The sequence below is a fragment of the Diadema setosum genome, chromosome 10, assembly GCF_964275005.1.
Source record: "Diadema setosum chromosome 10, eeDiaSeto1, whole genome shotgun sequence".
In the NCBI taxonomy this organism is placed as follows: Eukaryota; Metazoa; Echinodermata; class Echinoidea; order Diadematoida; family Diadematidae; genus Diadema; species Diadema setosum.
Window position 1 is genome coordinate 21,771,059 of NC_092694.1, and position 21,669 is coordinate 21,792,727.

The window sequence follows — 21,669 nt, forward strand, 5'->3', positions numbered from 1 at the left end:
CATCTGAGGACAGTGGAAGGTCAAGCGCCAGGTGTGAATGAACCACTGACCTAAAGATGTGGGGACAATTTCAAAAGTCATGCTGTCAACCAGTAGGAACTAATTATCAGATTTGCCTGGAATTTGGCACATTGCTCACACCAGTTTTCATTTCTTTTTTTTAAATCTTTTTAGCTTCAGGTCCCCATTTCATAAAAGAATTGATATGATAGCAACTCTTGCTGGAATGGCAATTGCCATAGTAATGACAAGAATCCAGCTTCCTGATTGGCTGTTGCTATTGGAAGTTGCCATTCCAGCAAGAGTTGCCATCCTAATATCTTTAGTGAAATGGGGCCCTGGACGCACAATATTGAGGTGCTATGGCTGAGTGGATAACACATCTCTGAATCACATGAGTATGCTTTGGGTTCGTGCGTTCCAGCCCGACGAAGTTCGACACATTCGTCCTTCAGCAAGGCCCTTTATCCACATTGCTGCTCTCTATGTAGGAGTATAAATGGGTCCCCGGTACGGTGAAAATGCTGGTTGAGAGTAAGTATTGTCAGTGCTACATGAAGTTGGAAATAATGTACGCCCATCCAATAACTGGAAATAACAGTGTATGTGCCTTGAGCACTCTGGAGTGAACTTAGTGCAATATGAGTCATATACAATTATTATTATTATCATTATCATCATCATCATTGATATTATTATCATTATTATTATTATTATCATTATCAATATTATTATTACTTTTATTAATATGATTATTATCATCATTATTAATATTATGATTATGATTATTTTTATTATGGTTATGATTATTATTATTATTGTTATTATTATTATTATTATCATTATTATTATTATTACTTTTATTAATATGATTATTATTATCATTATCAATATTATGGTTATGATTATTATTATTATTGTTATTATTATTACTATTATTATTATTATTATTACTACTACTATTATTATCATTTTCATTGTTATTATTATTATTTCTTGGCATAGACTAGAGTTTGTCACTGCACAAAGCTGTCAAGACCTTATCCCGTAACACCCTGTCACTGTATAGTGCATGGAAGTCTATGTGTGAAAAAGATTAACACAAGAAGCTTTTCTAGAAAACTGCTGATCGACACTTCCTACAGCATAGATTTCAAGCTAGAGGAAGAAAAAACAGATTGAGCCTCACATATAACGAGAAGATTTGAGAAAAAAAAAAGAAGACTGATGGCTATTTTCTTGCACAGATATAGTGACCCTTTGCCAAAGCTATTCCTAAACTGCTTGATGAATAGATATGAATATTGCCTACAGCAAGTTGTGATAGGTGAATTGATGCATTCATTATGTGCCACACCTGAGAGACAAAGTTAAAAGAATACAGTCAAGGAGGTGAGCAGTTTAATTCTCTTCTCCTGCTGAAGTCGAGAATATTCCCAGCAGGAAGCCATGTATATATAATATTACGTCATCCAGTGGTGCAAATTGTCATGCAATTTGACAGAGCCCTGCCTTCATCCCAGTCGATCCGAGAGCAGCAAAAAGATATAACAAACTGCATCTAGAGTTCAGTATATGAAGAACACTATGATGGGCTTTTAAACATATCATCTTGCCGGTAAAGTTCTTTTCTTACAAAATCTCCGCTTCTATTTTTCCCTCTCAATAAAAGAATTTCAATTAATCTTTACTGGTCAATTTTTCTTCCTTTTCAAAGTGTGTCATTGCTGTCCTTATCTAACCTTCTGTCTCACTGGGCAATATTTCATAATGCAGGCCCTATCTGATCTCTCTCTCTTTCTTCAACTTCTATCTCCTTTTCTCTATCTCTCTCTATCCCTTATGTTCTCCATATTCTCTCTAACTTTTTTGTTATTGTTTTGCATCTATGTACTTATGTTCTAGCCATCTACTGACATATCTATTCTTACATCATCAGCTGAGAACCAGAAGGCCGTTATTGCACTCTATAATTTGAGAATACATAAAAAGGAAACAATCAACTTTCATGAAATATGAAGAATTATTCAACCAAAAGTGGGTAGATTTATAAGCATCGTTCCAAATGTCAAGCAAACCAGCCCTTTGTGGTTTTGATTTTTAACATTTGACTGAACATGAAAGTTATTAAAACTTGACCCCATAATATAGAGGAGATTGAGCTTTACAATGCAATTTAAATAACTCAATCCTCCATCAAAAAAAAAAAAAAAATGCTGTCCAGTTTCATCTTGCTTCTTATCTGTCAATGTCAAGTTATAAACATCTTCATGTTTCATCATATAATTTCCATGCTGCTATCTTCTTTTCTCTGTCTCTGCCTTATAAGTCTATAAAGTGCCACCATCCCAGTTACAGATCAACTGAGAGTTCATGGTTCATTTCTGTGTTGCATCAACTTGGCACACAGCACGGCACATCTTGCATTGTATTCACAAGGCAGCTTATCTTGTCTAAAATTTTGATGATGAAAGATGAACTTCTTAATCTGTTATCTGCAGTAGATGTGAACTTGGTACATTTACATCCACTTGGTACATTCACATCCAAAATCCAATCTTCAGGTTATAATGTTGGTGGTAGGAGAGTAAGCATCAGAACTCATCTAGAATTTGAGCGATCATTGTATTATGATTGGGTTGTTTTTCAATGTTCTTCATTCACTAACAGTTGGTGCAATATCATTCCCAAGACCTTCTCTTTCCTGCATGTTTTTAATTCTGCAGAATCTGGATATTGATAACTGGAACATAAGATATACAAATATATTTGTGCGATTTTATTTTTGCGAAATGTGCAAAAAAATAGTCACAACGTAAAAATGTCAACTTTTACATTATATATATATGTGTGTGTGTGTGTGTGTGTGTATGTGTGTGTGTGTGTTTGTGTGCACTTCTTTTTTCAATCTCTCTCTCGCTCTCTTTCCATCTTTCATCCCATCAATCTTTCCCTATGCTCTAACTCTCTGCTTGAGAAAAGAAGTCAGCTGAATATAGTGTGAACCAATCACCAGATGCCATCAGCGTGACCAAAGCTCTCTTTTTCCTCCCTCTATTTGCAGGTGTCACAGATTCTTCCAGTCTAAATGCTTCTGCCTTGACCCCCTTGCCATGACAAATTACTCGCGTAATCAATCAAAAGCTTCTCACATATTGATGGGAGAAGATACCCCAATTCATATATTTGGACAAATTACAGCTGGATATCCAGTTTTCCTAAAAAAGAATAAAAAATGATAGGTCCAGAACCAAACGGACAGTACTCTGATAACATAAAAAACATATGTCACTTTGTTTTATTTTTCTCTCTTTCCATCTTCCCTCCCCCTCTCTTCCTCTCACACCTTTTGATGAGTTTGCACTCTAATCTCTTAACTCTTAAAGGGAAAGGTCAACTAAAGATGCATGTGAATTGAGTGAATGTAGAAAGATCAACAGAACACATCAGCGAATTTTGATGAAAATCTGCTTAATCCATTCAAAAGTTTTTTGAATCTTTAAAAGTTTTGGTGCTGCCATCGCTGGATAAGAAGACTACAACAATTTGTGATGTCATACATGGACAACAATATGAAGAAAATATGAAAAGAATTCAAAATATTTTCATATTTCTAGCATAATGAAAGAGCACTTGTCTTACCTCTTTCTGGAGGCAGGAGGAATAATATCACCCTCAACACATGTCAGTAACCAGTCGAAGGAATGTGAACTTTTCAGAAGATATGAAATTTGTGGAGTTTTCTTTCTATTTTCTAAAGATTGTTGTCCTGAATATTCAAGCATTCATAACTTTTAAATGGATTTGGATTGTCCAACTTTCCTCAAACATTACTTATAAGTTCTACTTATATTTCTGAATCCACTCAATGAAGTGTTTTAAAGAAAGTGAATGCTTGCTCTATATACAGTATGGTACTCTATTTTGTTATCACATTTCCTTTCATTGCAACTCACTTCAGTTTGTCTTATATCGAATACTGTTTAAATATTCCTTTCCTGATTCAAGAATAATAAATCAAGCCTCAAACAGTAAGATTCATTAACCTGATGAGGACAAGTTCCGAGTATACTCAGGAAAGCGTCTATGAAAATGTGTGCTGTAGCAAAATCAAACCATCCTCAAAGGGTTAAGCCTTTCAGTACATCTCTGTGCATCCATTCCCATACCAAATTTTGGAGGATAAAAAAAAAAAAAAAAAAAAGGTCTAGAACTAGGGTAGGTACTGTTTACAGCACACATTCAGCGACTAATTAAGTGAATCAGGACTTTCCAACAATTTGACAGGGTGGTGAAATTTGCAATGATGGAGTGCAAGTCAAGAACGCAAAAATGTATGCTTGCAACTCAAATTTGTGTTAGGATTCTCGCTTGTTGCTAAATTTTGGAATAGCACAGGACTCATGAGATTTACAAAAATGAAAACCTTGTGAAATGTATGGCATATACAGTAAATATGGCATCAATATGGTTTCATACAGCTACAACCTTACCAATAGGAAAAACTGATGGCTTTAGATGAAACAATTCAGATCAATAAATCTGGCAGTCATTGTCGTAAAGACACAGAAAAAGAATCAAGGATGACTTTGTGTGTGTATGAGTGGACAATGACACACCGATTACATATCTTCTAGAGATATGCTGTAGAGATGTGTTGTAGAGTATGTTGTGACAAGTTACATGTACCATGGCACTTTTATTGAACAATGCGTGATCTAATAATACATAATTCAACTTCAGAACATCGGTGGATGAAGAATGATATATATGAAGTCACAGGAAATTGACAAGGGCAAGCACGTCATAGCTTTGCCTCCCAACAACATAACGTCATACCCTGAGATCTATTCTTGGAGGTGTGACAAGTGTGCAAATGGAAGTGCCATCTCTCCTAACAAGTTTCTAAAGAATTATCTAACCTCCCTTTTTCTCTTTTTTTTTCACACCTCTCAAACTGCATCTCGGCACGCTGTTTTAAAAACACTCTTTTCTAATTCTCACCTATCCTATATAAAGCACGCCCTAATCTCACAGACGTTTTCTTTTTCATGCTAGACTTAGTTTCTACTCCCCTGGTGTTTAATTTCTGACACCAGACCTCAAGAAAAGGTCAAATTGTCACTTTTTAAAGTAATTTTCGTCCCTAGGCCACCTGCACATTGGACTGCCCTCATTACTGACTCAAACACACACACACACACACAACACACACACACACACATACAAACAAACACACAAAAAGGACAAAAACAGAACAGTCTTATCTTACTGCCACTTCTAATTTCTTTCTCCTTTTTTGAAACAGCAAAGCTGATTTCAACGAAAGCAGCATCACCTACATGGGTCAGACATGATTGCTATAAATACATAATTATACTCCCGTTTTCAGAATTTTGTAGAAATTGTCTCTCGCAAGCTTCCCAAATTTCACTTCCCTTTTGCCATTCCATTCAACCTGTGGTACATGGGAATCTATGAATTGTTAATTCCACCTGCAGCCTTTGTACTGTATCTTTTGTCCATTTTTCATGGAACTTTGGTTCGTTAGACTTTATTTCTCAGAGCAAACTCAATATCCTCAGGTTAGTTGTCCTTGCAATTGACAGTAAAGGAAAATAATCATGCTTCATTTTTGAGGACTACATGTATGATACAGTATATAAAAGATGTGCACAATTTGACACTGGCTCTGATGTAAAGACAAGTCATCCATATACAGTATAAAGTCAGACACTGAAAAAAAGAAAGAAAAGAAACAGACTACAGGAAACTGATTACTGGAAAAGAGGTTTATGCATTAGTAATTCCCCCCCCCCCCCCCCCCCCCGGACTGAATTTGCTTGTTTTCAATTCAGTGGTATCACAATATGAAGCTGAATTGTAAATAACTAGCAAAAATAATTTGTGAGTTTCCTGTCATGCAAATGAATGAAAATTTCCACACTGTGAAAATTCCCAATTTTATTGTACATGGTACACATACATGCATAAGATCCGTACACATCCTTATCCGTACACGTGATCAGGCATTTACTTTTGCCTAATATGTAACTGTGCTTATGACAGGTCATTGACCGGTCAGTCGTCAGTACTTTCCTGTCGTGAAGGTGACTGGGCAAGATTTCATCGTTTGCGAGGAGGGTGATTTATAACACGACACAGACCTACGTCATCATTACAGAAAGAGAAGAAAGCTATTTGATGGCTATTAGCATAATTACTCATGCTCAGTACCTTGAAATAGTACCCTTGGCAATCGTTTCGGGTGTGTCAGATTGTTCCACAGGTACATTGTGTGAGTAATTCTCACTAATGCCCTCACTAATGTACATTATTTTTATACTGACATTTTTTTGTATCACACCATTGCTCCCCTACTCAAGAAAGCTGTTGAGCATTAAAAACAAAACAAAACTATATTCTGTAACTTCTAGGTATTCACTATACATTGTATGGCAGGTCTTAATAATCAATCAATCACATACCCTCCCCCTTCCATCTTCCATTCCCCTCCCAAATGCCATTTCCATTTTTTGGGGGGGGGGGGGGGAGCTAGGGTTACTTTCATTGACTTTGTGAGTCAGGTACTATTGGGTGTGAATTTTAAAACACACCCAAATATGAACTCCCATCCAACGTAAATGCGATGTGCACGCATACACTTCTCTACCCACTGCTGTTTGTCGCGATTGCAAAATAACCGATCACCATATTGTTGGGAAGTCCCGATTCGAGAAAAATTAGACTTGCTGACTACAATATACGTGGCATATACAGTCATGTTAATCACCCGAGTCAAACCACAATGGGCCGGCATCTCTTACCCATTTTCATGTGCGTAATTTGGGGTAGACCATTTCACTGGGTTAGCACCCTGCTCTTTGTTAGGATTGAGTGAAATGGGATCTTTCTGCATGTGTGGTTTGTGGTAACACCCCCCCCCCAATATGGGACTTCTGACTAATCTCTCACTCATGGGACAGAGCATATAATTATACCCCTAACTAGAGGAGACAGCATGATTACACACAACATGTCAATGTTAGCTAGAATCACTGAAACTGGAAGTCAAGCCATTTGATTTCAAGAAATCAAGGCAGACATGCTACAGACTAGGCCACCCTCCAACACTCAATACCATCAATCACGCTGGTTAACACCCCACCCCCCCCCCCCCCCTTCTCACTTTCACACACAGTTCAAGGTATCAGTGGTAGGTGGTCTCCCCCTAGAGACCTGTGGTCCACACACCCACTCACGACACCCAGCAATAGGGGATGCAGTGGAAGTAGGGCAATCAGCGATGATGGTGATCGATATTTTCAACGCTATGTAGTCCGCGTCTGTTGGAGGACACTGTTCACACCGACACACAAGAGTGCAGACCGGACTGACTGAACGTAATTACATAATTGACATGACTATCATCTATCAGGGAGCTTGCACACTTTACTACACACTGATTTAAAGAAAAAAAAATGCTAACAAGCACTATCAAATATGATGAAAGCTATGATGATATTGACAATAGTAGCAGCAGCAGCAGCAAAAACAGTATTAAAAACAAAAACATTAGTAGTACAATTAATGTACACTTGTAGTTGTAGTGTTGCAGTAGTAGTAGTAGTAACAGCAATATAGTAGTAGTAGTGGTGATAGTAGTAGTAGTAGTAGTAGTAGTAGTAGTAGTAGTAGTAGTAGTAGCAGCAGCAGCAGCAGCAGCAGCAGCAGCAGCAGCAGTAGTAGTGGTAGTAGTAGTAGTAGTAGTGGTAGTACTAGTAATAGTAGTTGTAGTAGTAGTAGTGGTAGTACTAGTAATAGTAGTAGTAGTAGTAGTAGTAGTAGTAGTAGTAGTGCTACTACTGTCAGTGCCGAATTCAGGAGGGGATGCACCGGGTGCCCCCCTCCCCTTTATTTTTTGATAAAACAAAAGAAATAAAAAAAATAGGGGGTGCATGCACCTCTCTTTGATGTTATAAAAGCGGCCCCCTTTACGGAATTCCTGGGTCCACCCCTGACAGTGACTCCTATCACTATACCATGTACCACTCACTGTGCTCACTGGATGCTCACTGGATGTTCATCCAGTATCACGTTGCTAATCTCTGAGTGCCACATTCATTTGAAGATTTCATCACAGTATATTGTAGTTAACTACCGCAGAACAGTGATTAACAACCAAACAAGTATAAATGGGATTCGGTGAGGGGGGGGGGGGGGGTGGGTTGGGTAGTTACTTCAACACCACAATCAGTCTCTCATACAAGGAAATCTTCCAGGATCAGTATAGGTATATACACAGCGACTGTATTCCTATTGACTGTAAACATGAACACATGCCAGAGATCGTGAACAAGGTGTACTGTACGTAGATCAGACAGCTGGCCTAATGCCTGTGACCCTCTGTAAGGTCAGCCATTCACCTCCAGCATGAGAAATCTAAACTCAATCATCTTTGACCCTCACAGGTGTGTCGTGATTAGGTGAGTGAACGCAGTGAATGAAGCCAATGAGTCATGCATGGCAACATTGGAAAGACTTTCCCTGTTGAGCTTCCCGAAGGAGCCGGATTGGAAAAAAGCAATCAAAATCACTATGACCCTTGGGCCTCTCCAACCAAAAGAGACGCACATTCTGAATGACAACAACAAACACAAGGTAATGGTGATGGACAGATAGTCTACATCAGGGGCACACAGTAAAGAAATAAAGGCAAAATAATAATGCATGTTTGTTTGCTTTTGACTCACACTTTGAGTACTTCTTCTGGGTTGATATCCACTGCAATGTGACTGCTGGGGAAACTGCCAAAGCGGCCTGCCGTGGTTGCCATGGCAGGTAGGCGCGCATTGTAGCAGTGCTGTAATTCATCAGGTGGCAGCGGAGTTGGTACCACAGCAGTTGGAGCTGAAGGGAAACAAGGAAAATGAAAATTCATAAAGATTATGACTTGACAAGTAAAACTGAGACATATTAGCTGCAACTCTTTTCTTTTTCTTTTTTTTTTGGGGGGGGGGGAGGGGGGAAGGGAGCAAAAGGTTAAGAAATTGTTATTTCTACGGGAAACCATTGGGAACAGTGATTTAAAAATGTTTGAGTTGTCACATTTAGTGTACGTCACTTGTATCCAAAAACATACTATTTAAAGATTTTGCAATAAAGCCAAGAATATAATGAGATGTCACTATTTTTTTTTCAATGACAATTTTTTCGAGAAAGAATGTAAATATGTTCACATTTTGTATGTACTTAATGATACTTAAACATTGATTGTACTGATTAACATTTTGCATTGGTTGTTTCTATACCTAACTCACATTTTGAAGCACTAACGTTGGGTTTTTGTTTCATCTGCACATGGTAAATAGTGCCTTTAAGAAGAATTGCAGGGTTCTGCATCAGTGTACAATCAGGGTACAAGAAACAAAACCAGAATGAGAAAACCGACACATAAAACCCACACTTTCTGCTGAAAATTAGTCAACCCATCAACCATAAATTTTCTCAGTATGTCATTCTACAGAAGATTTCTTAATTGATTTATAAAATTTGCACAATCTGCATAAGTTCTCATGCATGCAGAAATGTCACAGACAGAGAAATAAGAAGAAATCTTGCTCGATTTTATCTGTCTAGTTATAACTATCCTAAAATTCATGTACAAGTGTACATTCTGTAACCGCAAATTGATGCGCACAAGATCCATTTTCTATTCCATCTTCTTCTTTTTTTTTGATTGTCCCTAAGACATTTTTTAAGTAAATGCTGCAATTTCTTTAAAATACTTTTTCATAAGCACGGAGATTGAATGCAACTCAAAAATAGCAACTGTATTTACTTGAATTTTCTGCTTCTTTGCCACATACAATGTTGCAAATTGAGAGTGAAGTCACGCTTGAATGTATTGTGGCTTGAGGCTGCATAGTTTGACATGTAACATGCAAAACATTTATTTTGCAAAATTTTTGGGACTTCTCAGTCAGATATTGGCAACAGGAATTGGGAATGCTTTACGCTTCCTCTTCATCATCTACACACCTATATTCTCCATGTCGTCATAGTTTTGTCTATCTGAAAGTCCCTTTGATGATGCTACACTGGTAGAAACTGTCAACAGAACCAATCTACTTTAGAAGTTGAACTTACGTATTGTGAGTGGTCCGCACGAGCCTATGGATGCATTCTCAAACCTCGATGCTTTCTCAAAGCCCATTAACCTAGGAAAATATACAGAAGGGGGGGGGGGAACAACATGATCATTTTCATTGCTTTACTTAATCTCACATTAATTACTTTGCTACCAACAAACTATGGTAACTGAAAAAATAGTAGTAGAAACATAAGTTTATACTTCTAAAATTGTTAATAATCAAGACAAATAGCATTTGGTTTTCTTCCTGTTTATTTGCTTTTTATGATTTTTTTGGTCACCTTTACACAGGCTGAATATTAACACATGAATTTGACATTACCTATTTTCTCATTCAATTTCACAGCCAGAAGACCTGTGGTACTTTATTTCAAACATTAACTACACACAAATGATATAAACATCATTATCTTTGTAAGACAGTCATAGAAAATAAGAATAGAATGTGTACATCTACCTCCAAGAAAGAAAGAAACAATCAAAACATGGAAAAGTTAGGCAACTCCACACAATCATATCAATACATCACTTTTGTATATCTTCCCTGATCCTTAGCAAGTTTTTACCTTTTTTCTTCTAATGCAGCAGTCCACATGATAATCAATACATTGGACTGTGCACACTCATACAGTCAAATCAAAACCGGTTGAACTGAATTAAATTGAATTGAATTGAATTGAATTGAATTGAATTGAAATGAAATGAAATGAAATGAATTAAACTGAATCGAATTGAATTGAATCGAATCGAGCCGCATTGAACTGAATTGAATTGAATTGAATTGAATGGAATCGAATTGAATTAAAATGAATTGAACTAAATTTATGTGGTTTATTGACTAAGCCCACAGGCTGAATATGTGACTGTGCATCACAAAACCAACTTAGTTAAGGACATTCTGAAAGAACAGTCTCTAGTGATGTATAACTTAACTCAAATAGATTCTCCTAACCTATCTAAATGTTTGAAAGAAAGCACACACTCTGGAAAAGTGTAAACTGAGAAAAGAGTCTCTGAAGTACAGGGTCTATTCAAGTGCTTAATCTTTACCAAGCTGTGCTAACTGGACAATGGATGGGGAAAAAATGGATGAAAACCACTATAGCACAAATAATGAAAAGATTATCAGACCAAGCTGAAATTAAGTATGCTCCATTAACAAATTCTGCCCATGCTTCTGCCCATGCCAACTTTCAAAGCAGTAGCATTATCCTCTCAAAATTTATCAGAATTGTAAGTAAAGAGTAGAGGATTTTCAAGAAATGAAAAGGAGTCTCCAAAGATATACCTGATTACACTACCCTACACAAAAAGGATTGTGCAAAAACTGGTGAAAACACGCTTTCCTATTCATTTTAAAAAAGAATGTAGAAGAAAAGCTTTTTTTAGAAAATATCAAAAATTCAAGATTGACTTGGTTGACCCATTTCACCCTTTTTGAGTCCTCCTATAAAATCAAGGGGTACGACCTTTTGTTGGTTCTGTGATGTATGGTGACATATGACAGTTAATCCTTGCATGTTTTTGTGCCGATGATGTTGGCAAATGACGCACAGCACAATTTGGAATAAACATTGTATCTTAAATAGTCTTCAAGGTTTTGCTGTTTATGCCATGTGAACCTCATACATTAAAAAACAGGCACACTAATGCAAGAAAACAAGCACATTTAGGCAGAATTCTTCATCAAACTTATTTTTTTCTGAATTAAGGAAATATGGTTTCATCTAAAGAATAAGGCAAACGAAATGGGATTCAAGATCTTTCTACACTAGCCATGACTCAGACAAACCTTATAAATGCAAAGTAGGCAAATTATATTTTGTGGTGATTGCCCATGCGATGGTTGACATCAAAATAATTCAAGCTCTTTTGTGACATGCAATGTGATTAATCTGCAGAAGTTGAAGCTGTGCTTCTTACATTTTCTTTTCTTGAACAGCATTAACTTCTAAACTTGTAGTGCAATGATAAAAGACAGAATTTTTGGCAAGTTTAGAATAACATTCATACTATCAATTTTTCAAATGTAGATGGCATGAAACAGTGTGATAATATACTGTAAAAGTGGACATTTTCGCACACATTTTGCGCAACCAGACGCTAGCGTGAAAATAAAAGCACACAAATATTTTTGCATGCCATATGTTCCAGTAGTTGATGTCTTGATTTGGCGGTATTAAAAACATGCATAACTCTTCTTACTGGGCCAAGTGCAAAAAATTAGTCACGCAAAAATATCCACTTTTACTGTATTACAAAGTAGTCTACTTACTCAGCCATTATGACCAGGTTCTCAATACAGCCAGAAAAGCTTGGGAGAGAGGAAAACTCGGGACTGAGAGTGAGGTTGGACGAGGTGCCGATGTAAAACGGTGACATGGCGTTAATAAAAGTCTCCGTGCCCAACAAGCGTCCTCGATCTGCTCGACGATCATTGACCAAAAGAGTTATTCTGCCAACAGAGGATAATGCATGAATATATCGGTTCCATGACATTTGCTCCAGTGAAAAATTACATGAAGGTGAGATGGAATAATTTGACTTTGCAGAGTCCAAACAAACCGCAGCATAAACAACAGCATATGGCTAATCATATGTCACTAAAAATGAAAAAATCAATATAACTTATGATGTTTTTATGTCTTAAACTGATTTTGAATATTGGCCCTTTCTGCAAACAACTGATCCCAGAATAGAAAATCATGAGAAAAAAACCAAAACATATCCTGCCCTCTCAAAAACATAAACTGACACGCACAGACACACACACACACAACAAAAACAAACAAAGAAACAATCAAGGAAAGTTCTTGTACCGTTTTTCTTTCTTGGTGAGTATGATTGTGTGGGCGGAGCCGTTGTTATAGGAACCATCTTCTCGCTTGGTAGACAAGGTAAGTCTTCCCTGGCCGTTATTAATCTGAGCCACTACGCGGCCATCTACCAACCCAACTGTATAGGATATCTGTGTGGGAGAGAGAGAAGTATACAGGTAGCAGATGAGTTCATTGAGGTTTTATTTGGAGGAAAGCATCCCAAATAATTTTGCTGGTAGTCAACAGAATCAATTACCCAACACTACATCACAGTACTCTCATTTTGATAAGTAATTGTTTTAAAAACAATACACTGTAAGCAGTTTCTTTTATCTATTGCATTTGATAGCAAATTAAATTTGGTGAAACATAGACAATTTGATAAAAACAGATGTTGAAACTAGAACTTGTTAAGAATATGGAAGTCTTTTTTCCAGATGGTTATTCTGACTGAAAAACTGGCATTGATTTTAATGCAGAAAAGTTTACCCAACTTTGAAACTTTGCATGTCACATCAGAATCAATACCCTTACTAATGACAGCATGACAAACTTTGGCTCTTTTCTTTCCTTTACTCCTTCCATCCCTCAATCCTTTCCAACTGTTTTCTTTTCCTTCATTCTTCTTCTATCTTTCTCTATCATATCACACATTTCTCTTTCTCTCGGTCCATTCCTTTATCACGTCCACCCTTCCTATCTTCCTCCTCCTCTACCTGTCTCTCTTCTTTTCCTTTCTTCCTTCTGTTCCTCTATCCTTCTTCTATTCCTCCATCCTTCATACCCTCTTCTTTTGCTCCATATCCATCTCTTCCTCATTGTCTATCCTTGTCCCTCTTTTCCTAAATCCTTTACACACTCTTCCCTCCCTCCCTCCCTCCCTCCAATTAGCCATCCTTCACTCCTCTTTCTCTTCCTTCCATCCATTCACCATCTTCTTCCCTCCCTCATGTAGCATTCCCTCTTCCTTCCCCTCTTCATATCCTCCCTTGCTTCACTACTTCCCTCCCTCTCACCCATTGTACAGTGCATGTAGAAAAAAAAGGACTGGTAATCCAACTTTAGAGGACCTCAAGGGTAGGATTATCTTTTTTGTTTTATACACACTGTATTTTCTCCTTCCCTGCCTCTCACCCTCCTACCATCCTCCCTTACATCCTCCTTCCCTTCTTCCCTTCCCCTCACCCTCCCCTCAACTCTTTTCCTCCCCACATTCCCACATCTCCCTCTCTCTGACTTCACCTCCATCCATTCATTCTTCTTCCCTTCAAGCAAGCATGCATTCCTTCCTTCTTTCCTTTCTTACATCAGTAGCATCAGGATCGGCAGTCCGCCGTGCCCGCTGGTGGTGCTCTCCCGCCGCGAAAATGGTGCAGTTGGGCATCAGCGTTCGGAACGTCACCGTGACATCAGCCTCACGACCGAGTGGAATTGGTCGGAAGGTGAGGAAGCCAAATCCAGCGAGTCCCACACTCCTCTCAGTCTAGCCATTGCAATGACACAAAAGATCAAAGGAAGCTAAAGATTGAAATCATTTGTTGTCAAATGTTATCAAATCAACCTTAATATATCACAATAGAATAAAAAAAACAAAAACCATAATGCAAAAAACAACCCACATTGTCTCCTGGTATGTTGAAACCTCTTACATCATTCTATAAATGCAGCACCCAGCTAATGAAGCAAATATCGGTAACCCCCAAAACAAAACAAAAAAACAAAATCAAAACTTATATATATATGAAGAGCTTGCTTCCAAAAGGAGCTAAATCAATCATTTTTTAATGGATTTAGCACCTCTTGGAAGAAAGCTCTTCATATATACATACTGCCAAAAAAGTTATGTTCGCAAATTTACCAACATGGTAAAGTATGGCCAGTACAGTTCAGTGCCAGAGAGAATGATAGCACAGGCGTCAAATCACAAAAAACAACATTTCATGAAAAGGTATGTGACCTCGTTTGCAATAATAACTGTGCGCAAAATTGACAGCTTTTAAAAGTACAGTGGCACAGTTCCAAATGAAGAGGTAATGTTGTGCAGATGATCATTTAAAATGAGAGGGTGAATTCTCAGCTAGTTACTTGCCATATTGTCAGTGGTACGTGTATCTCAACGTTATCTCACCTTTGCCATGCAGCCATGTGTGACCCCAAATGACCTTCCAGGGTGCACCAGAGGATATTCGCCACGGAAGAGAAACAATCTGCGCAGACAGCCACGAAATCTCTGACTTGTCACGTTTCGACTATACCAATGAAGAATGACAAGAATGAGAGAAATGGTCATTGGTAGACACAACATCTAACTTTTTTGACTCGCCCCTCTTATGCAACTGAACGTATTCAGAGAGGGTGTATGGAAACAAAGTATTGAATCATGAACAACATTACTTGCACAGGAAAGCAGACATCAGCTCAAACAGACCTCTTGAAAGCAATCACAAGTTTCTTAGATTCTGTCAGAAAAGATTATTGATATCTCTCCATGGATGTAAAATAAGCTACAAAAAGAATCATAATTAGCAATCATAAGCATTATCACTTTCCATGAGCTGTGTGCAGATCTACTGTGTCTTGTGCATCTAATCGTATACAATTGGTGAAGTATTGATACCTTCTTTTATATATATAATGTAAGTACTTTGATTACAAAGTAGCAACTGAAGGAAACTTCCTCATTGTACAATCAGTACTACTAAAAGGATTTAAAGTCTGTTTTCATCCTGCCTAAAACGGTACCCAGTAACCAACAGTATCGGGAATAACAGCCATGAAGTATACATGTAAGTGAGAAAAGATGAAGAATGGAGAACAGACAACTCACTAGATGTTGTAATCTGATGGGACACCAGCCACATAGACGTAATTCACCCCGGTCACCTGCAGGTTTGTAGCCTCACCGGGAGATTTGGACATCCCCTCGCTGACGCTGTTGATGAACAGGTTATCTAGCAAGACACACAGGATTATGAAAACAAACAAACAAACACACTTACAACATGGTACAGCCAAACCTTCGTGGCCACCTAAGGGAGACAAAAAAAGTGGTTGTTAAAGACAGGTTGTTGCTATAGACAGTATATAACATAGCTTTTCTCTTGGGGGAATTGTTTCTAGTGGTCATATACGGTAGGTGGCTGCTGGAGACAGGGGGCCACTGTAGACAGGTGGTGGCTTAGACAGATTTGACTGTATAAATGAGGTATATTTTGCTAGGTGCAAATAACTGTGTAATAACTCAGGAACAATCTCAGCATATATACTCTGAAGTTTCACAAGGTTGGATATTTGCCAAGGCTTAGAAACCGCATTTGACTGCCTAATGAGCAGAAATGAGCAAGTGTTACACAGTAAATACACATTTCCTATTAAGTATTTCTTGCTGAATAGCAGTTCTGGTCTCTTTGTAATTTGCTCGATGAAAAGCTACCATCTTCATACTTCAGCTACTTAAACGAATTACAAATAATGACTGATTATTAACTGGAGACTGATATAGAGTAACTTCTGTCCACAGCAAAATTGGAGCAGTCTCAAGGGATGGGTACAAACATATAGGAGGAAAAATTTGGTGTGTCACAGCTAAGAGAGATCAATTTAAAACTAGAACTCACCTTAACAATTCCCAAAAATATTTGTTTGTCTTGAAATGTGGCATACAGATTATGTACAAAGTTATTACACAAACTTGCAAGAATATTCCGAGACAGCAATCTTGAGAGATTTAACTAAGGGTAACTACATGTAAGAGCAAATTACCAAGGTAAAAAAGAAGAAGAAAAGAATAAAGAAATATACCGAATTGGAATAACATACAGCTTATTCTGAAACAAACTACCACAGCTATAAACAGGACATGAAACAAAACATAAAATTCAAGCTAGAAAACCAAAGCAGAGAGAAGGTAATAATGTACGAGAGCAAAGGAGAGTAATTGCCATGGCAACTCACTGATCTGCCCGATCCTGTTGATGCTGATAGCGTGCCACTCGCCGTTGTTGATCCGCCTCTCGGAGACGAGGATGCCGATCCCATCCCCGAGGTCGTGTTTGATGGCCAACCTGCCCGATTCCATCTCAATAGACAGTAGGGAGCTCTGTGACCGTTCCAATAAAATGAATAAAAAAAAAAAAAAATGGCATGATTCAGAGATACAGATAAGGAAGTTGTTATACTGCAATGTTATATTTCAGTGTTATGTCACTTGGCAGAACTACTTCAATGCACATGCATACAATGTCAAGCAGCACGCTCTGAGGCCTATCTAGTTACTCAATAAAGATATTGCTGAGATGTAGACATTAGGGAGCTTTAGATTTTGACACGCGGACGTTTGAGCCGACGCTTGCGCTAGACGTTCTCCCCTCCCTGCGTCATGTGGAAAAGTAGCTTTAAATTACGCTGGGACGCAACGTATAAAAAACAAAATCGCGCCCCCATATGATCAATGCATGAAGAAGCTCTCTACGTCGCAAACTGTGCGGATGGGAAAATAGCCCAGTACGCGTAGTGAAAAACTCAGGCGACGCAAGCTAAAAATAGATTGACTTTACGCGCGCTACTGCGCACGCTCAGAACATGTTTTTTTTCCTTTGAACGTCCGGGCGTCTAAAATCTAAAGCTCCTTATTGTCTCCATGTCAGTCCATCAAAATTTATCCTATCTGCTGGAGTAAGAGTGTTAGATGAGCTGCACAATACACAACACACTTTAACAGCCACCCACTACAACAGAAGAGAACTTGTACTCTTATCATTCTTGTTCCACCTCCTCCACTGCACTACTCTACTACCTCTACTGCCCTCTATTCTATTCATTTCTACATTCTTGTGCAATTTGTGGCAGAGATACGTACGACATTATTGCAGTCAAATATTGTGAATGACAATGCAAGTTCATACAGCACATAATGCATTTTTACATCTTTCATAATTGTCAGTGACTAGATATTACATATTTAAGACCAATGATGAACGTTGTGGAATTACATCATAGTTTGATAAAGTTCCATAATACATTGTACTTGGTCCTGCGACAATTGCTCCCACAAAATATCTGCATGTTAAGCGAAACATAACCCTAACCCTAATTCCAATCCTCACATCATATGAACTCTAAAACCCTATCACAACCCATACCCTAAGTCCTTACAGAAAATAAGACTGGCGCAATTGTTGCAGGAGCAAATGTCATGTCGCCTCTGACAAAGAGAGCAAACTACTGTAAAACTAGAAATCTTCGCATGCATGAAACTTTCGCAAATTTTGCTAGAAGCTAAGATCCACAAAAGTTTTCATCTGCACTATGTATTGAATGCCAGTGGCAATTCATGGAGGTTTCATGCTGTGAAAAAAGCCATCAACTCCAACTAAGGAAAATTTCATGCCGCAAATGCTTCGGATCTGGTTTTACAGTACTTCATATTTTTGACACCCCCACCCACCCATCTAATTTTCAAATGCTGCACACTGGGGGAAAGTGCAATCATGGCGTCAGTATAGAAGTTTACCTGGTCTTGTGAAGCGCTGAAGAAGAGCAGGGCATTCTCCGCTAGAGTCTTGATTTCAAAGTTGAGGGCGTTGATGCGACCATCCCACAGGAGGGGCTGGGGAATGGCTGTGTAGCCCGTTCCATCAAAGTATGCCCCCGGTTCAATTGTTTCAGTCACTGGGCTGGCGTGAGAGAAGTGAATCAGATATATCATTATAAATATACAACATATATCTGACACGTTAAATTGTTCACAAGCAGGACTAGCCGACAATATTTTGCAAGTGGAAAAATTTGCATGTGTGGAGTACAGCAATACAAGCGAATTGCTTATCAAAAATGGTCTCCTCCACCTGTACAACTTCAGATGTAATGAGATTATGAAATGTATATTATACATGTAATGTATATATTTCTTCTGAGCAATCTTATTTGTATGTTTTAGTGACAATTGCTGATTGTGTCTTAATGATTTCATTTGTAAAAGTGAAGAAATAAAACAAATTGAAAATGAAACTGAACTGGCATTTGAAGACATCTCTGTCATACCTTTTGAAGCATCCTTCACAATTTCCTTCAATGGTCTTAAAGTTCCACAGGCCTACAGAGACGTCATCAAAAGTGACCTCTCCCATACAGCCTTTGAATGTCTTTACAGCAACCTCTGGAATCTGTAAAATGGGCAAAGAGTAAAGTTTACTTACAGAAGGAAGTTTTACTTACACATATATGGCAAAACCTCACACTCTTCATAATTTCAATATCCTCAAAATGGACAATAACCCACAAGGATCAACATGTCTTGGAAAAAAGGAAGAAAAAAAAAAGGGAATTTCAGACTCAAGAAAAGGTTCATAGCTTAAAAGTTCAATAATAAAACTTCATGTATCAAACACATCTCAATTTGTATTATGAATTTCAGCAAAATATCAAGATTACCTTTTAAATTTGATACTCCAAATAGATCAAACAAAAATGTTACTTCACAATTAAGTTTTTCCTCTTTCTTTGCTAAAAAATGTGAAGTTTTGTTATCAAAACTACTGCTACACCTGGCATCAAAATTAAGCACATCTGAACACTTACACTATAATTTGATGGGATCCCTGCCAAGAAAAAGTTGCTATCCTCCCTGATATCCAGAATGGTTTTGCCGACTGGGGATGAGCCTGTCACAGTGGTGCCATTGGAGCTCCGCACCTGGCTGGAATCTTCCACTTTGAGGGAGGCGGTGTTTGAAAACCTAAATGATAAGAAAGATCATAGATGCATCAAGTTGACGGGTAGTACAAGAAATATGTGCTTGTTTCTTGCCCCACGCCTAATAAATTCAGTCATCTTGTAAAGTGCTTGAAAACCAAAGACAATCAATCAAACTTTATTGCTGTATATCATCTTCCTCTTTTGTACACATAAGAACAATCAATGAAGTATTGTATGACCCTAATTTGGCAAGTGCAACATCCATGATGAATTTTGTGATGCATAATTCTGATTCAAATTGTTGCTTAGACTTTGCATGAATATGTTTATTTTTGTTGGTGAGATGGAGAAAGTATAAAAATAATCTGTCTTCTCAATGGGCAAAAAAGAAAAAAAGAAAAAAAGAAAAGGTAAGGATACTCTCAAGAATTTCCTGCAAAGCTAATCATTAAATTACAAAGCGTTGGAACAAGATTTGAGTACAATACACAAACATTTGAAGTTATCCCATTCACAGAAGATAGAATTGCTCTACAGGGCTGGGCTAAATCCCAGTGAAGAAGAAGACTAGTTTTGTGATTATTTTGAAATCTCAAAGTCAGCACAGTACTGAAAAACTACCTGGCACATCTATCAAAGTGGTTTAAAAAGGCATTACTATTATCAAGTGTAAGTTTTACAAGAAAGGAATACAATGGACTGTGACATTTTAACCTCAATTCCATGGTCTGCTATGAAAACTGAAATAAGCAGAGCTCTAGCAGGCTAAATCTTGTTAACAAATATCAAATGTTACACTTACAGATACAAATCTGATGCTAAAAATCCTTTTGAACACACACTAATAATGCCTCTAGCGACACTTCGTGGTGGAGGCATAAAAATGGTGAGGCTCAGTGAAATGGGATTAAAACGAATACCAGTAGGCTATAAGAATGTACCTCTGAATCTCAATCCTGTACCAGTCATTGCTCGCTGTCACATTGGAGGGGTGCGTAACATTACCCTTCCCTGCACCCAGATTCCAGCTGAGTTTGACCTGACCGTTCACCGTCTCCACAATGAGGTATTCATCCTGTGGGAGCCAAAAAGACGTAGAAGGCAGATGAAGTTATCAAAAATGGCATAAAAGACATAATGAGGAATGGAAAGCATTGAGTTATAAATGAACATATGAATGCTTGCATCAATTGAAAAAATCACAACAGAAATCACACTAGACTGAGTCATAGGAAAAATTGTGCTCTCATGAATCCTAGAGGGCAATTTCAAGCATATCACAAAGATGTTCATTTAAAATCACTTCACAAACTACCCTGTTACCAAGAGTTCTAATGCTCTTCAAATATTGACAGCTGACAACTTTGTGAAATATGTTTAAAACAATGGGATACATATTTCCTTTTTGTGATTCTTTTTTTCTTCTTTTTGTGAGGGTGCAAAATATCACTATTCTGCCCTTAGTAATAAAAGATGGTAAAAGTCGCTCATTTGAAGCTGTCATCATCATTATCATCAGCATCATCATCATCATCATCATCATCAATGTTACCATCATTCATCCAAACAAATTAAAGATGAAAATCAGATACACGTAATCATATTAAAAAAAAAAAAAAAAAAAAAATTGCTGTGGCAGCGAGCACACGACTCACCTGAGCGGGGCTGCCTACATAAAAGACCAAGTTGTCGGGACTAGTCACGTTGATGTTAAGGGTCAGAGCGTTGAAGGCCGAACTGGAGACAGGAGGACTGTATGTCCTCGCACAGTCGCCCTTGGAAACCAGAGCGACTGATATCTGAATGGGAGGGATGTGAGAAGAACAATCAGTAGCAGTAAATCCTGTACACCTTTCTTGTTCATTTTCTCCTGTGCAATTTTACTTTAATTCTGCTTCACAAAAACCCCCCAAAACCTCTCACTTACCAATTCAAGCAGTCTAAATCTTGAAATATCTGCCATGATTCAACTATGTGTGTATCACTGTATCATAATTTATA

General features: G+C 37.9%; 2 protein-coding genes across 2 annotated transcripts in view; both read right to left on the reverse strand.

The window, feature by feature from the left end:
* Positions 1–8,811, reverse strand: part of LOC140234143 (laminin subunit alpha-4-like) — a 59,113-nt gene extending 50,302 nt beyond the window's left edge. Inside the window, exon 1 of the mRNA XM_072314218.1 lies at positions 8,754–8,811. The gene's annotated coding sequence lies outside the window, so the exon portion shown is untranslated. The remainder of the gene's footprint in view (positions 1–8,753) is intronic.
* LOC140233849 (laminin subunit alpha-2-like) overlaps positions 8,750–21,669 on the reverse strand; it is a 209,774-nt gene continuing 196,854 nt past the window's right edge. The window contains exons 44-56 of the mRNA XM_072313941.1: positions 21,324–21,467; positions 20,610–20,743; positions 19,552–19,708; positions 19,015–19,136; positions 18,485–18,647; positions 16,927–17,071; positions 15,800–15,923; positions 15,101–15,221; positions 14,279–14,455; positions 12,973–13,121; positions 12,429–12,608; positions 10,150–10,220; positions 8,750–8,910 (exon numbers count right to left, since the gene is read on the reverse strand). Of these exons, the coding sequence (XP_072170042.1) occupies positions 8,750–8,910; positions 10,150–10,220; positions 12,429–12,608; positions 12,973–13,121; positions 14,279–14,455; positions 15,101–15,221; positions 15,800–15,923; positions 16,927–17,071; positions 18,485–18,647; positions 19,015–19,136; positions 19,552–19,708; positions 20,610–20,743; positions 21,324–21,467 (1,848 nt within the window). The remainder of the gene's footprint in view (positions 8,911–10,149; positions 10,221–12,428; positions 12,609–12,972; positions 13,122–14,278; positions 14,456–15,100; positions 15,222–15,799; positions 15,924–16,926; positions 17,072–18,484; positions 18,648–19,014; positions 19,137–19,551; positions 19,709–20,609; positions 20,744–21,323; positions 21,468–21,669) is intronic.